The sequence below is a fragment of the Sebastes fasciatus genome, chromosome 10 (genome assembly GCF_043250625.1).
Source record: "Sebastes fasciatus isolate fSebFas1 chromosome 10, fSebFas1.pri, whole genome shotgun sequence".
Lineage (NCBI taxonomy): Eukaryota > Metazoa > Chordata > Actinopteri > Perciformes > Sebastidae > Sebastes > Sebastes fasciatus.
This window is the reverse complement of record NC_133804.1, coordinates 20,019,838-20,036,407: the sequence shown is the minus strand read 5'-3', so window position 1 is coordinate 20,036,407 and position 16,570 is coordinate 20,019,838. Positions and strand designations below refer to the sequence as shown.

Here is a 16,570-nt window from a genome sequence, read left to right as displayed (position 1 = left end):
AGTGTGAACGAAAACACACACATTCAGTCACGCAGGCTGTCTTTTTCTCTGATCATGTAATCCTCTACTATAATACACTGCAGCATTTATCAAGGACACAATGTTCCTGCCTCCCAAAACAAACCCAGACAACTTTACATACATATGCATGTACGGTATATGTATAAATATATCATGTAAAACCTACTAATCAGTGTGTCAAATATAGGTTTTTCTTTGTAAAAGATCCACTCAGTTATTAAAAAGGGACATTTTGAACAATTTGAGGTCACGGTTAAAAGTCCAAAAACGTTAGCACATATAAATAATTGAGACCAATTACATTTAATTTACATATCGAAGTACTATATCATGTATGTCAGAATGTACAGGCTCATTTTGTGGTCAAAGGTATGTGACATACTGCTCAAAGCATCAAACTAAGTTATTAAAAATATTAATTTTATTATAAATTATTTATCATACACCACCCTAAAGCGTTATTAAATTTGTCTGTGAGATCAGTGGATCACTCACTTGTTCCTTGTGACATATACAGGCTTTGCCCTTGATTGTAGGCAATGACAAAAAAAACAAATGACTCCCAGGGTGATAAAATGAAAGAGTTTTTTTCCTCCACCCCTCCTCTCCTCTTTCTCTCTCTCTCTCTAATAGGCTTAATACATTATTTAAACTGTGTTAAACAAGACGCAAAGTTTAATTAACTTGGGCTGCCCCTGCCGAGCTCGAAATTAAACTCTTTCACCACTTCCTCTTTTGTCTTCTCACACATTATATTGCTCAGTGTTTCAGCCTTGCCCAGCAGAGAGTGAGTACAAAAGCTAATCTTCTGCATCTTGTTTCTCACTCTGCACAACACAGAAATTAACTCACTGTAGTTTAAAAGGTACATTAAAAAAGCCCAGAGTTTGGCTGGAGGATCAACAGATGTCCATTATCTTTATGATCTCGATCCAAGGCTGGTAGGAAGCGTGTGTGAAAATTACACTTCCCTTATTGGATCTGTTTTGAATTAGATCCAGGATGTAGATGACTGCACCGGGTGATCCAGAATCACAGAGTACATAAAAAATAATTAACTGTCTCTTATGTCTATATGCTTGAACACTGGGAACTCCCCGACCTGACTTACAGCAGGACACAAACATGTGTCATCTACTGTCTAATTCTTTGTGGAGGGATTGTATGCTTTAAAAATGTGCACTTACACTTCAAAAGCCAGCATAATGTTTCTCATGATTCTATATTATATCTGAAAAGGCAAAAAGCTCCCATTTCAAAAAGGCTTTTTATCGTAAAAAGCTAATACCAAATCTGCTGAGCCTGGATTTTCACTCTTGACTTTGGAAAAAGTAGTTTGACAAAAAACTAAAACTTAACGTCCGCTCACCAGCCTTCCCCTTCATCAGCATTTGCTCAGTCGTCATCATGTGGCCAAAGTATGGAAGTATGTTCATGTGATAGCAGGCATATATGACCACCCGTTAGAACATGACAGAAGTTCAAAACTGAGCAAACTCCATCTACTGATGAAGACGGTGAGATGTATTTAAGGGCGCTTTCACAAGCCAACATTTAGTCTGTTTTAATCAAACTCTGGTGCGGTTTGTTGGGGCAGATTTGAACGTAGTAATCGTACTCTGATGGGGACCAAAACAACCGGGTCGAGACCGCTTGCAAGAGGTGGTCTTGGACCAAACCCTAGCGCGGTTTGAGTGCAGTGAGAATATAATACAACTCAATTGCAGGAAGTGAACCAAAATGCAGGGGATTACAGGCTGACATTTGTTGAGATGGACACAGATAAACGACAGGTTAACATGAGTGGGAAAGGACTGAACTGGAGAAGTCCAATGTTATATATATAGAAATAAACTTGAGGAGAAGCAATTTGTGCACACAGTAGATCAGTGCAGAGTCAAAGTGAAAAAACTACAACCGCAATATTTCAAAGTCCGTGATGCCATGCATAGAAGTGGCAGCTGTCGAGACGACGTACATGCCCCATGGCAAAGTTGTTGTTTTATTTGGACCGCATTCATTTGTGCACTGTGAAACCAGACTAAATAGAAAATGAACCAAAAGTATCAATTTCACTCTGATTCGGACTAGCCAAAAGGACTATTGTGAAAGCATCCTAAAAGTCACCATAAGTTTTGTCTAGCTGAAATCGTTTGGACAGTCCATTAATCACTCACCGCTCCATCATGCAGACATGGCATATGATGTAGACATCGACCGTACATCCAGATGCATCCCTGTGGCTATTTCTGCTCTTCCTCAGCTGTTTTCAAGAAGATCCAATCTGTTGGAACATAGTGTATATGACATGAAACCATATGACATCCAATGACGCATGAAACGAAGCAAAAAATACACCAATTGGGATATTAAAGGTAGGGTTGGTAGTGTTGTTCAAATACATGTTTTGTTATATTTGTTGAAATTCTCATTACATCCCAACAGCAATCAATAAAGCAAAACTCCTCTGTTGCTCTTCCTGAGGTTTCTTCCATTTTTTCCCCGTTAAGCTAAAGGAGTTTTTCCTCATCTGATGAGAGAGTCGTACTGCAAAGGACAGAGGATGTCGTATTGTGTACAGATTGTAAAGCCCCCTGAGGCGAATTTCTGATTTGTGATATTAGGCTACAAAATGTAATTGACCTGACTTGAAATGCTCGGACAAAAAAATAAAACCCAGTACCTGTGGCTGTCGCAGGACTGTAATAAGCCTGTTCAATCACTTGATTCGGCACAAATGAAATGACTGATCGGCCGCACTCAAACCGTGCACTCGTTGTGCATCACTTGAGTCTTCCACAAGCTGCTAGTTTGACAGTTGTGAGTACTAACAGTAGCCATGTTCGCCGTTCACATTCATTATTTATATATATATATATATTTTTTTTTTGTACACCTGTACCTCTCCTGCGCTTTGCTGCTTTGACACCTGAATTTCCCCCCGGGGATTAATAAAGGTTCATCTTATCTTATCTTATCTATCTTAAGACATGCTTACGTTCATAATGATAATTGTGGAGGAGTGGCTTTGGAGGGAAGCCTGAAGCGACGGACTGTTAGTGTTGCCGACTTGGCAACTTTCTCACTAGATTTAGGGACTTTGGAGCTAGTCCTGCTAGCCTCATTGGAAAAGAGTTGGCAACACTGGGCTCGGTTTTTCAGTTGGATCATTTTTTTAAATCTAGCGTACAGTACTCTTGCTAGTTTCTCAAGATTACAGACCCTGCCTTAAAGCTAATTGATCAATTTGCTGACAACACTTACAGCAAAATCAAGTCAAATCAATTTTCGGAGACCTGAAGGCGGACAGACCACATGCACACTGTAATAATAATTCGCAAGTGCTCATAAACCTCCTGGGGACGAATATAACAGCGGATTAAATAGCTATCAGATCCTATGAAGACCTAATGATAAATTATGACAGCCATTATCACCGTCAGGTAGCCAACAAATAAACAAACACACTTTCTCCCTCACTCTCTCATACCAACACCAGTTTAATAAAGCAAACGAACATAAAAGGTACTACAATATATTAACGTAGGGAATTATACCCAACCACTGCCAAAAACTTACAAAGGTGTCTGCTTAATAGTAAATGTTCATGGCATTTTAGTGTTATTATGTGGAGATAGCAAAGTCACTTACTAGAACTCACCACCCTACCACCTTCATTGTTGCATCTAGAATGAGAGTCATTACAGTCATTTTTCATTTCCGAATTATCACTTGTTCCCTTATGCAACAATGTGGATATTCCAATTGAAAAGATTTTAAACTACTTCAAAGGAGGAAGTGGAGGGCTGCTCCTCTTTGCAAACCGAGAAAACATTTTTTCAAGGTAGTTATACTGAGTGATGAAAAGGGTCTTTCCTCACAGCTAATTAAATCCGTCAAGCTTGGTCTCCAGGCACGATAAATATAATGGCACATTCAGGGGTATTAGGAAACTAATTTCTTGCTTGCCTCCACTTTCCCCTTTATCTGGTCCCGGCCTTCAAAGGGAAAGAGAGAGAGAGGGAGACGGACATGGAGGGACTTCGTGATAATGGGAGGAAGGAAGTGAGAGAAGAACGACAGAGGAATGACAAAAGGAGGGAGAGGATAAGACGGATGCTCGCAGTGTCTGGTCTGGAATTATTTTTCATTAGCGCTCATCACAGACTTATGATTCACAGCCGCTCACACCCTGTCCTTTCCTGTCTTCCACTCAGACTCACTCTCATGTCTCATCAACACCAATCACACACACATAACCTAACCGGTCCTTTTTTTCAGTCTCTCCTCTCTTTCAAACTTCAGCCAAATTTAATTGACAAGTAAAAAAAGTACAAACTCTCCCGTGGGAAAAATAGCCCCTTTAGAAGAAGACGTGTCAGTTTGCAGTTTGTGTTCGCACTCAAGAACGTAATAGGTGAGAATGGACAAGAGACAAGTCGCTGCAGTGCGTACTGTATAGCATCATCACTGTGAGTTGGGAAACCATCTAAACAAGTGAGACAGGAAACACATAAGAAGCAAAGAATCCAAAAACCCAATCACAGCCGTCCACAGTGATATAAGTGAAATAATAGTTACACAACTCTTGTACCTTCTCATTAAAACTATCCCATGTTTCTATTTCTGACACTTCTCGAATTTAACAACCACTCTTGGTCCCCTGCTGCAACAAATTGCGTATTTAATGGCAAATACATTGTGGCCATAAAAAAACAAAAAATTTCCTCATAAAAAGCCTATTGATTGCTAATAAATGTAGCCAAAAGATCAACATGAGGTGATTCTCTCCCTCTGGAGTTTTCCTGTCTTTGTTTTTTGGGGAAAAAAGGACATTACTGGTGAGAGGTATACCTAATATAATGGCCAGTAAATCGTCCCTGAAAACAGTCTCACCTGTATTTCAGATGACACTTTTAGTGCTTTTACAGAACTATACTGCACCTCCATGTCTATATACATTTTCTCCTCATAAATGAAATGGATTTTAGGTAAATGGCTGAATGGAGCTCAGTTTATATGGACTCAGTGGATTAAATCCATCAGCTACTTTCAGGGAAGAAGTTTGGAAGGGAAAAACAACAACAAACTCTCAATGTCGATACCTGTACAGGACGATCCGACCAGGGAGGCCAAGGCAAATATTGATTTTGAAAAGCACTGAGGCTCTTGGATCATACATTTGGAGCTCTGTCTGATTATTTGCTTGAGTTTCCTGAAGATATAGTATCAAACCTTGTGATGAAAATATCAAAAGTGAATCATTGTGTGGGGATTACGCTTGCTCTCAGTTTCATTTCTTTTTCCAATTTAGTCCAGCAAAGTGAAACAGTATTAAGAAAGTATCAGTATCATTTGTTTTTATATTACCTCTTTACTTAGCTGACACAGTCTGATTGAGCTTTATCATACTTTGGGTTTTTAGTTAGATGCCTGAAACGAGGTATGAGGTTAACACAAGCTTAAGAGATTTTAACGGTTTGTTCTAAGATATAAAATACGTCAGTAAACATCCCATTTGTGAATTTTGAAGCTTTTACATGTCTTAAAAAAGGCAGTTGCTAACAAGTGGCTAAATGAGAATACTAAATGCATCACGCTGAGCTTTTTACTTCTGGTGATTGCATTTACACTTCAAAAATCATAAAAGTGGTGCTCATTTGTGGAGATTATCTTGCTGAACAAAACATGTAAGCATCATGAATGTTTGTTTGCTACAGAGCCTTTTCTTTTGCAATAATCCAAAACCCAATGGAAAAATCCTATCAGCTTTTTGTCGAGGGAAACCGTGCAAAAAAAATACATCATCCATGCGCCTCTCACCATTAAAGAAAATGCAAACAATAGACTAATGTGTGCAGATGTTGATGCACTAGGATGTATCAGTGAATCAATTAATGCTGTGCCCTATCCTGTCCAATCCACACATTTATCATAAACTTAAGGTTCCCTACTCCCACTTCTTGACATGTGGGTACATGAATACAGACAAACACACATCCTAACATCCTCCTGGCTCCTTCTTGTGAGCATTTGTAATTCTCTGCACGCTGCTCTTTTTAAAACCAGTGAGCAGTAAATACAGGACACATTGGCCCTGAACTAGACCCCGAAGAGACCGTGACATCTGTTGAACTTGTGAGAAACGCATTTACAAGCATATTACCCTGAGGATGAGCATTTAAGTGTCAGCAAAGATGAAATAATGAAGCAAATCCCAAAAGTAATCACAGCAAAACTGCGACAGCACCGATGGGTAGAACATGCTTTTATATCACATTTCTGATTGGCAGAGGAGTGTTTGCTGCAGGCGGCTCCAGTTGTGCTGCTGAACAACCAGAGCCACCGATCGCTGGCAGGCACAATTACCTTTATCATTTAAGCATGAAGAGAAGATATGAATGGGAAATTGGGAAGGGTTGTACAAACAAAGCAAGAGTGTGCTCATATTGAAAATATGTTTATAGATGGCAAGGCAGCCTGATGAGAGGGAGAGAGAGAGATTAAGAAGGAGAGAAATCACCATGTGCAGTAAAACTGGTGGCCATAGTTACACTGTGTGTTTATGTGTGTTTCTATATGTGTGTGTGTGGGGGGGGGGGATTCTCCTTTAATTTGATAACAGATAAAATGTGCTTGCCAGACCATTAAAACACATGTCTGCATCAAATTAAATCTGTTGCCCAAATCTCCATGGGTACCCAGTGAGCCAAACACGCATTTCCTCTGAGACGCCCTGCCTCCAGAGAGACGAGGATAACCGTACCATAGTTAAAACTACACTCACAAATACTTTATTCTGAGCTCTGTCAGCTCAGGCTGCATATTGTCAGTCCCCACATATTGTTAAAACCTCAGCAATCAGCCCAAAAATGGTACCAACGCAGCGTAGACTTCTCATAATCCACCCGATTACCGCCCCGCCAGTAACATTCGCTAATGGGCGCCAATGTACGGAATCATAGGGATTTCAGCTGTCTGCAATACACCAACGCCAGCACAAAACACAATGGGAACTGTTTTCCTAAGATGAATAGGAAGCCTCGCAGAACTCTCACAGTGAAACTGAGCCCAGGTCTGTCTGGGCAAATGTCAGCTGGGTTTAATGGGGCTTTGCTATTACTTAGACATGCGACACAAGGATATAGTTTAGCAGAAAAGATGAAAGTGATATATCTCCTGATTTGAAAGACATCAGAGAGAAGCATTACCAAAAACACCCCCAGGTCTCTTCCTAATCACAGCTCTAATGAAGATGAATGTGTAGCCTGTGCGTGTGTGTATGTGTGTGTACAGGAATGCATTTTATGTTTAATGAGTGCTCACTCTCATAAATGAGCTCTATATGCAGACAAATATCATGTGTGCATCTTTACCCACACACTCCATCTATGTCTGTGTGTAACTAACTATTTGATAATTATCAGCATGCATATTAATGTAACTGCTCTACATAACAAAGTGGTCTTCATCGTGTGAACTACAAGCTGCACTTCCCCCTGGTAAGCTACTGTAATGACTCATTATCCCAAAGGGAGGAATATGAAAGCAAAGTATCGGTAAGCTATCAACTGATTAGACAACACAAACAACAAAATGCCAACTCAGCTCTGTACTTAGGGTGCCGTGGCTGCTGCTAGGTCGACTGCTCATTAGTTTACTATCGACACACTGTCGGCATTACGACTCGCAGTGTGCACATTGTAAATATATGTGAAATACAGAAATGCAAACTCGCGCATACAGAATAATAAATAGAATAAAACTACTGTTTGCTTTTGTAACCACGTCATTTACTTTCTCTTTGTCACCCCAGACATCCTTTTTCGAATCTCACTTTTGTTCTCTCTCTGTATTTATATTTCCCACAGGTGTGCTAGCAGTCGTTGGCGTAGTTTGGAGCTTGTGCATAACAGCGGCTTGTCTTGATTGCCACAATATATTGTGTTGCATTTATGGGGGACAAAAAAAAAAAGATAACACACACACATAGCCATAACGGCTGAGGAAATGCAATAGGGAAGGGATTCATATAGAGTGCTGCAAGAATGAGTCCTAAAACCCAAAAATGAGTTAGCATTTTGACTGGTAGTCAATGGGTTTTTTAAATGGGTTTTTGCTTAGATGCCTAAAATATGGTCTGGGGTTAACACAAGCTTTAGAAATTGTAACATTTTGTTCTACGATGTAAAATACGTCAGAAAATATCACACTTGTGAATTTTTACGTGTTATAAAAAAGGCGGTTGCTAACAAGTGGCTAAATGAGAATACTAAACGTCATCACGGCGAACACTACTCTACCTTTAGCTTAGTGATGGCGACATGAAGTCATGCCACCGTGGTGTAGTTCATCTATAGCCTAACGTTAACTTTTTACTTCTGGTGATTGTTTTACACTTCAAAAATCATAAAAGTGGTGTTCATTTGTGAAGGTTATCTTGCTGAATAAGATGTGTAAGTATCAAAATATGTTTGTGTGCCAGAGAGCTTATTTTCTGCAATAATCCAAAATCCAATGGAGAAAATCCCATTGGGTTTTTGGTCGAGGGAACAAGAGCGATGCTAAATACCGGGTTGGCCTATAAAAATATGTCATCCATGCACCACTCTATTACCAGAAAATATTAGAAAAGCATGTCTATATTTTCTGGTAATAGAGTGTGCAGGGAGCACATTAAACCTACAGGCACACAGTAACTATGGACAAGGCAATGAAGAGAATACAAGGGTATGAACACATGGCTATACACCTCTATTCTGTCTACATCCGTTGATACCGTTAGCATGTATGCAGAGTGGAAGAGAGTGGAAGAGAACCAGTGGTTCAATGAGCACAGCAAACTAGATTACAGCACTTGTTGGATGTGGAGAAGGGACCTTGATTACACAATATCTAATATCCCATACTGAATCCTTCTGGCAGGCTGATGTGTTATAGTACATTTACACGCTCCAGATGGCTAGTCATAAATAAGTAACATCAAAACAGCCTGCCTGTGTGGCAGAGTGATTGGGTTGATAACCTCATCATTCACTCGCAGGGAAATGGAGGGAACGCAGCCGAATGTAAGGAAATGTAAGCAGGAACTAATCAACAGGGCATTAAGAAACTGAGACACTAAACAAACCACAGTATGCAGGATATAACAGTTCACAGGTAGTGTGAAACATATTACAGTCATTACCATGCATTATAGAAAAGATACACAGTATGTGCGCACGTACACACACCGGCACACACACGATGTAATAATAACTTGAAAGTGTCATAAACCCCCTTGGGATGAATATAACAGCTGATTAAATAGCTATCAGATCCTATGAAGACCTAATGGTAAATTGTGACATGTCATTATCACCGTTAGGTAGCCAACACACACACTTCCTCCCACACTCTCTCATTACAATATCAGTTTAATAAAGCAAACCTGAACATAAAAGGTACCACAGTATATTAGTGTCAGGTTGTTATCAAAGAGGAAGTCCAGGTTACAAATACACTGTTAGAGATTTATGAGGCAAATCATTCTGTTTATTAACATGATTTCCTGGATAGAGCAACTATACAGTAATACTAGACGGACCTCATTTTCTCTGCAGCTTTCAAAAACATGTTGAATTTTTTATTTAACTTCAAGCAGCATAATGTAGACATAGTGTACATTAAACTGAAAGACCGTATAAATAATCCCATTCACAGCTGATGCTGGTGTGTTGGCTCATCCCATTAAAACCAGATATCGTTTGAAATATATTGACAGTATTGCATCTAAGAAACCCGAGTCTGATACCAAAATAATTCTCTTTCTTCTTTTTCCATTCCTTGCTTTGAGGAATATAAACATGTTTTTCTACTAATTCCTATCCTACATTTAACAAAAGAAGCCAAACTTGTCACAAGTTAAAGAAATAGTTTGACATTTTAGGAAATACGCCAATATGCTTTCTTGCCGAGAGTGAGGTGAATGGATTGGTATCAGCCTGTGTGCTTAGTATGGTGCTGGAACCGGGAGTCAATTAGCTTAGCTTAGCATAAAGACTGGCAGCAGGGGGAAACAGCTAGCCTGGCTCTGTACAAAGTAAGACATTTTCCTCAAAGCACGTCTAAAACTCATTAATTAACACGTATATCTTGTTTGTTTAATCCCCTACATAAAGCAAAAGGTTTGCTTTTACAGGAGGTTAACATGGTGAACACTTCCTGATGACCAGTGACCAGGCAAAACCACACTGTTTTTACATTTTGGGTTGTGTATGGATTAAACAAACAAAGCACAATGTGTTAATTAGTCAGCTTTAGATGTACTGGTCTTTTTATGAAATTCTCTGCAGGAGAGCAAATAATCATATTTACAAAAATGTCAAACTAATCCTTTAAATGTTGTCTAAACAGGCCGTAGCATAAGAACTTTGCCAACATAAAATTGCATAGAAAATGGCAAAATAATGCTTAAAATCAGGAGTTATCTGATCAAAGAAGACACAATTATGAATCTGACCACACATTCAATGCCAACTTTCAGTTCTTGAGAGTTTATCTGTGCTGCAGAAACATTTCAGTTGGTACCAAAGAAGTATTGAGGTTCCACCCATACACACTCTACCGTGTGTAATGTGAACACCAGCCAAATGTCCTCACTTCTGAGGGTGTTTCATCATCTTCCTGACCTTCACAGGGATAGAAACACAAACACCCCCTCAGCACACACTGAATTGTGTCCTTTGCGTGGCCTTGTTTTGTGGGGATAAATTAGATATTGTAAAGGGGGTGTCGTCTTTGTTGGATTGAAGAGACCTCCACTGTCACAACCCTCCCACTCAGACAGCGAGAAATACGAACGCACAGCTCTGCTGTGAACCTCCTGACTCACGACAGACGAGCCTTCGGCGTCAGCAGGAATAAAGAAATTCAAGGCACACACAGTCCCCAGGCGCACAACTATTTAACACACACATACACACTTCCAATTTGACTCGGCAGCTGCTGTGCGCTTGCACTGTTGCTTTATTTTAATATTCCTTCACTTGGGAAAACAAGAGGACTTATTTAATTTGCATCAACAACAGGGATGTTGTGTCCCTTGGTTCACATTCTCACACACACACACAAACTTAACTTATTTAAAACTTTTGTCAGTACCAGAGGAAAATAATTGGTAACACTTCCATTTTACAGGTCCACAAATTTCATGGTAATTAGGTGACAATTAGCAAATAACTTCTTTGAAATTTGTAAAAAAAAAACTCCCTGAATCATTACATCAGCTAGCAGGTTACGTTTGTGTAGACAATAAGTCACACAATGGGGAGATATGTGCCTGATCAGAAGTGTCTTCTATTAGGGCCCTATTTTAACCATTATATGCTATTTTAGCATATCATTATTAAATAATGTTTATAATAAAGTCATTTTCGATACATTTTGAGGTAAATATTGGAGTAATTTGGCAGTGATTCCAAATAAATTCCAAATAGGTTACTTGCTAATTTACTGAGTCACATGTGCACTGCAGATACATTTCAATCATGGAAATCACATAATTTGATTTCACTTATTTGTCAGACGACAGAGAACAATCCTCTGATGAACTAATAGTCAGCAGCAACGTCCACTGCAGCTTTCAAACAACTTCAAAGTAATAGTTTTCTGTTTGTTTAAATATAAACTACACCCTCAAATTCTGCTAGAACTCTCCCTCCAGCATATCTAAATAATGCAACAGATGTAGTCCTCGGTGTCTCGTCTATTACATCACGGCTAGGTCGGGGCGAGAGAATTTGGCTGAACCAAACTTTCAAATACAAGCAGAAACACGCAACCTAATTCTGAGCAGAAAGTTATTTTTTACACACAATATGTGTTTTATGTTTGTCAAACAGCCAAGGATGTGTCTAACATTTGCCTCCCACACACACCCAACCATTGTGTATAGAAATATTTCTCCTACATTATTAATACAGTAGTAATGCTGATGGGATTTATATCTACATTTAGTCTCCATGGTTGACTTATTTGACAAATGTGCGATTGTTAATGCTACAAAATGACGGTCAATACACAGAGAATAATACCCAGCATCTGCTTTATTTATACTAACACTGCTTTACTGCATTCTCTCCCACCATCAGCACTTATTCCCTGATTCATGACTTTGGCTCTAAACTTTTATCCAGCTCCCTTTATACATTTCCAGTCATTTGTCTCTCTTCTAATAACATCATTCCACTGGGAGTAGATAAGTGTGGCTGTTGCGATAAGGAGCTGAGAGAGGCAACGACGCAATCTGTCTCCATCTCCTCCCACTGTCGCAGCCATTCTGATCTACTAGTGGATATGAACGTCAGCTCTATTGATGTGCGCTACAGTGCTGCTGGTATCTGTGATCTACAGAGCATGCAGCGTCTCATCTACAGATGCTGATAATATTGCTTATCCTGAGTATTTTTAATAATGAAAGATGAAGGGGTTTGTGAGGATGGTCTTTCAAGGGTTTAACAGGTTAAATGTTTCAGGTTTTGGTTAATCTTTTAACTCAGATTAAAGGCACACATTGATTAATTTTAGCTCATTTTGTGTCCTCGGGGTGCATGAAACTTAATCAAAATCCATTTAATGGTTTTGCCTTATTATTCCTATAGGCATGCTCAAGACACACTGCTTGCATACAAAAGGCGGGGATGTCCTTTTCCAAACCTAATTAGTTATTGATCTTATTATGCTGATAGATTCAACCACTTTTCAACTATTGATCCTGTCGTTCTCAAAAGGAAAGCGCTTACATTACGCATTTTGCATTATAAACACACAAAAGCAAAATCTTCAATGAAATTGCATTCATAAATATTAATATCCCTATTTTAGCTTACACAACTAACCCTTATGCTTGACCTGAATCGGCTTCATTCTGTCAGTACAATGCCTGAACTGATTTTTTTTTTTTTTTTAAAAAGACTCACTGCTGAATTATTCAACAAAATTCAAGCCCTCATAACAACATTTATCACATTTCAAAAGGTGAATCTCATTATAAAACTGAAAACTACTTATCATATTCAGACATATTACAGCCACTAGCATGATGCATGCTTACATTTGTCGTCAAAATAATTTCACAAAGAGAGACATAATGACTGTAATCTGATATTATTAAAGTTTCCCCTCATCACTCCCACTTAAAATTGACTAGCTAATAGCTTACTGGTCTTTTTTTAATTTCCGTTTTAAAAGACAATCACCATTATCCAGTGAATTCAGCTGTGAAGTTACAGTAAGCTAAACAACCCCTTCTTTCTGTTCTTCCTTCATGTACTCCCCTTCCTGTTAAATCTTCTGTTATAGCTAACATTTGCAAGACTGTGTTTTTGGACTTACCGTCATCTGGCATCTTGAAGATTCTGTCATGTCCATTTCACACCTTTCACTCCTCACCAATTTATCTTCACTCTAGCAGCAAAAACAAGTCACATGAAGCATGCTGGTTAAACTGGGCTGGCTAAACACTTTTGGCCCTGACTAGCTCTGGCAGACACACTGTAGATGGACAGCAGGAAGCTTGCTAGCCTAAAGCATTATTAGCAAGGCTTAAAACAACCCCACATACTAAAAATATCTTAAATCAACAACCTTAAAGGCCCTGCGACACTTCTTAAGGAACACCCACACAGGTGATTAGAATTGTTTTGGTTGATTAGACCTCTATGACCCTTTTTCACAGCAGACATTTGGACATGTAATTGCAGGGTAAACACAGGTGTGATTAATCAAATTAATTATGGTCCTGTTCTTTTTAGTGTCACAGCCGTTCCAGTGAGTCAGCATTTATTTAATTATTTAATTAAAAAGGATCCCCATTAGCTGATGCCAATGGCGCCGGCTAGTCTTCCTGGGGTCCGAAATCCAGTACATCATATACATACTTTATACAACCTTTATACCAGCCTTACATTAAAAAAAAAAGCAGTCGTTCAAATTTTCCCAACATTCATACATTTTACATTCATTTACATCATCTATAATTATTTCACCTCAAGGTCCATTATCCTCTGATAAAAAAAGAACAAAACATTATACAGGACCAACACTGGACTCTCGATCAGCTGCTTAAGTAATGTATTCTTAAATGGTATTTGATTTGAATGAGGATTTGCTACAGGATTGACGTATGTAAAGAGGGCAGCTATTCCAATGATTGATGGCACGATAAATGACTTTTTTAAGGCATTAGATTTTGGGTGAGGTGACATGATTTGGCCATCACCTGCTGTTCTGGTGAAATGACTGTGAAAGTCCCTTCATTTGGTAATTTGACCATATAAAAACTCAGGTTTAGTAGAATAAATGCTATTACTAAAGAACATGTAAAATACCATGGCCCTGGCCAACTTAAATGGAACAGGGCCATAATTAATGTTATAAATTACACCTGTGTTTACCCTGCAATGACAAAGGGCCTATTGTGACAGACTAGCGCTAACATACCATGTTCCTGGCTTGCTGTGAGTAGTAGCCTACTCATGTCACAAAACTTCTATCACAGCTTATTTAACAAAGACGACGGATGAATTTCACTGTGCTGTTTACTGTTTTATTAACTACTTGCTACATTCAAAGGAACCATGGAAACAACTGTTATGAATATATGACTTTCTAGTCCTTGAACATAAAACAACCAAACTTTTTTTAAACAAATCTCCAAGAAAATTAATAAATCATGTCTTTGCGGTATATGTCAATGCCATCACCTCAGTTTCTTATTCAAACTTTGACAGTTATAAAATCCTAATATGATTTCCCTTTAACTAGAAATGCACTGCTTATTCTCTGTGGGTTCTGTCTTTCACTACATCTTGACTGCTGGCTGAAAAGCTTTCTTCTCTCCTGTTTTGCTTCTGGATGACCAGAGGGCGATTCCCAACCTGCTTGCCTTACTCCTGGCTTTGTTCATATTTTGCAGTGGTGGTATTATTTTATTTATTGGGGGCTTGAAATTGACGTGCGTTGCGAGACCACAGATTTGATCCCGGCCGTTCCTGTCTGACGATACCTGGTCCAAGGATAATTGCTTTCAAAGAAGCTGATGTACTGCCACACCGTTACTCTCCTCCTTACCACACACACACATAATCTCTCTCTCTGCCTTGTTCAATGTGACTCAGCCACTTCAGTCAGCACGCATACATTTTCTCTCAAAAACCGTCTGTATTTTGTTCACAGTTTTTTCTGTCACACACTCTGTCATCTGCCTTTTACAGTTTTTGCCTTTGACATATTTGGCTCCCTCCGTGTCATTCTTTGATCCCTCTCTACACACCGCCTCAATCTCAGGCACTCAGACACACATTTGTCTTTCTCTCTCTCCCTCACCCTTTCAGTTTTTTCCCCATATTTTAAAAGTGATGACTTACTTTGACACACAAGCTCAAGAGCAAGGTTTTCAAAGTCTGAGACTGTGGGCCTCCACTCAGAGAAAGCTTGCTTAGTTTCGCTCAATTCCTGGATGCCTATGGGATCATGATAATGTTATTTGATCCCACAGACAATCAATAATTGAGCAAAGATAGCCTATTATTGCAGTTTGACATAACTTCAGACTACACCAAATACATTTGAAAAACTCTGGGAAAGTGGGAAAAAAACAGTAAAACTAAAACTATTCTGTCTCTCTGAACTCTCTCTCTTTAACCAAATCACACACAATTAGGCGATTCCATGTGATCTTGTTTTGATAGCTAATTTAATGTTTTTCCCTTCCACTCACTGAGCCTCCCCTGAAACTGTTTGGAGCCACCCCGGGGAGGCACGCCTCACACTGACTTTTCATTATCCCCTTCCCGTCTCTAATGGCCAGTGAAGAATATTATTTGCTGCAGCTTTACATTGCAGACCTTTTTCACAGCAGGTATGCTGACTTATCATAGCAAGAAAAGCACAGTAACTAATGATATTAGTGAGGGTTGAGGTTGTTAAGGTTTTGTAATGCTCTGCTGGTGCTGTCAATCTCCAACGTTTTCTATCTTTTGACAAGTTGTAAGCAACTCTTTTCACAGATTTTTATTTTCATACTACACAAAACAAAATATAAGTGGCAGTGTGATTGTTTTTATCGCTGCCAAAGTGTGCGAGTAGGCTAATATGGGGTCAACTCGTATCATCTGTTTCCTCTCTCTTGCATGTAAAAACAGCCTTCCGCTCTGATATTACCAACCTCCGCTCAGCAGGACTTTTCAGATAACTTCACCTCAGGCAAGACTTGAAGAAAACCAACAGTCTCTGGGGAAGTCCCCCGCTGATCCCGACATTTAAGCTCCTCCCGAGTCTTCCTTTCATTCCTCTTTACTCCTGCTATAACCAGCCATTTGCTTTATTCTTGAAGCATTAATATACATTTTCACACGCTGGTTTCCCTTCAGTAATGCATTTGTCTCAGTGGGAGATTTGTTCAAAGATAGTATTATTTTGACAGCGTGAGCAGATAAGGGAGTTGCATTCCCTTAAGTTATTATAACTTTCATGTAAATTCTCACAAATCTCCATATGATTATAACCA

General features: G+C 39.1%; 1 protein-coding gene across 3 annotated transcripts in view; it reads right to left on the bottom strand.

Annotated features, from left to right (window-relative positions):
* Window positions 1-13,740, bottom strand: part of trpc7b (transient receptor potential cation channel, subfamily C, member 7b) — a 94,836-nt gene extending 81,096 nt beyond the window's left edge. Inside the window, exons 1-2 of one of the 3 annotated variants that reach the window (XM_074648828.1) lie at window positions 13,396-13,740; window positions 2,199-2,305 (exon numbers count right to left, since the gene is read on the bottom strand). Coding sequence is in view for 1 of the 3 variants with exons in the window: in XM_074648829.1 (XP_074504930.1) it covers window positions 2,199-2,209 (11 nt within the window). In the remaining 2 variants the exon portion in view is untranslated. The remainder of the gene's footprint in view (window positions 1-2,198; window positions 2,306-13,395) is intronic. The other 2 variants (XM_074648829.1, XM_074648830.1) reach the window with 2 other exon arrangements.
* Window positions 13,741-16,570: the final 2,830 nt, after the last annotated feature.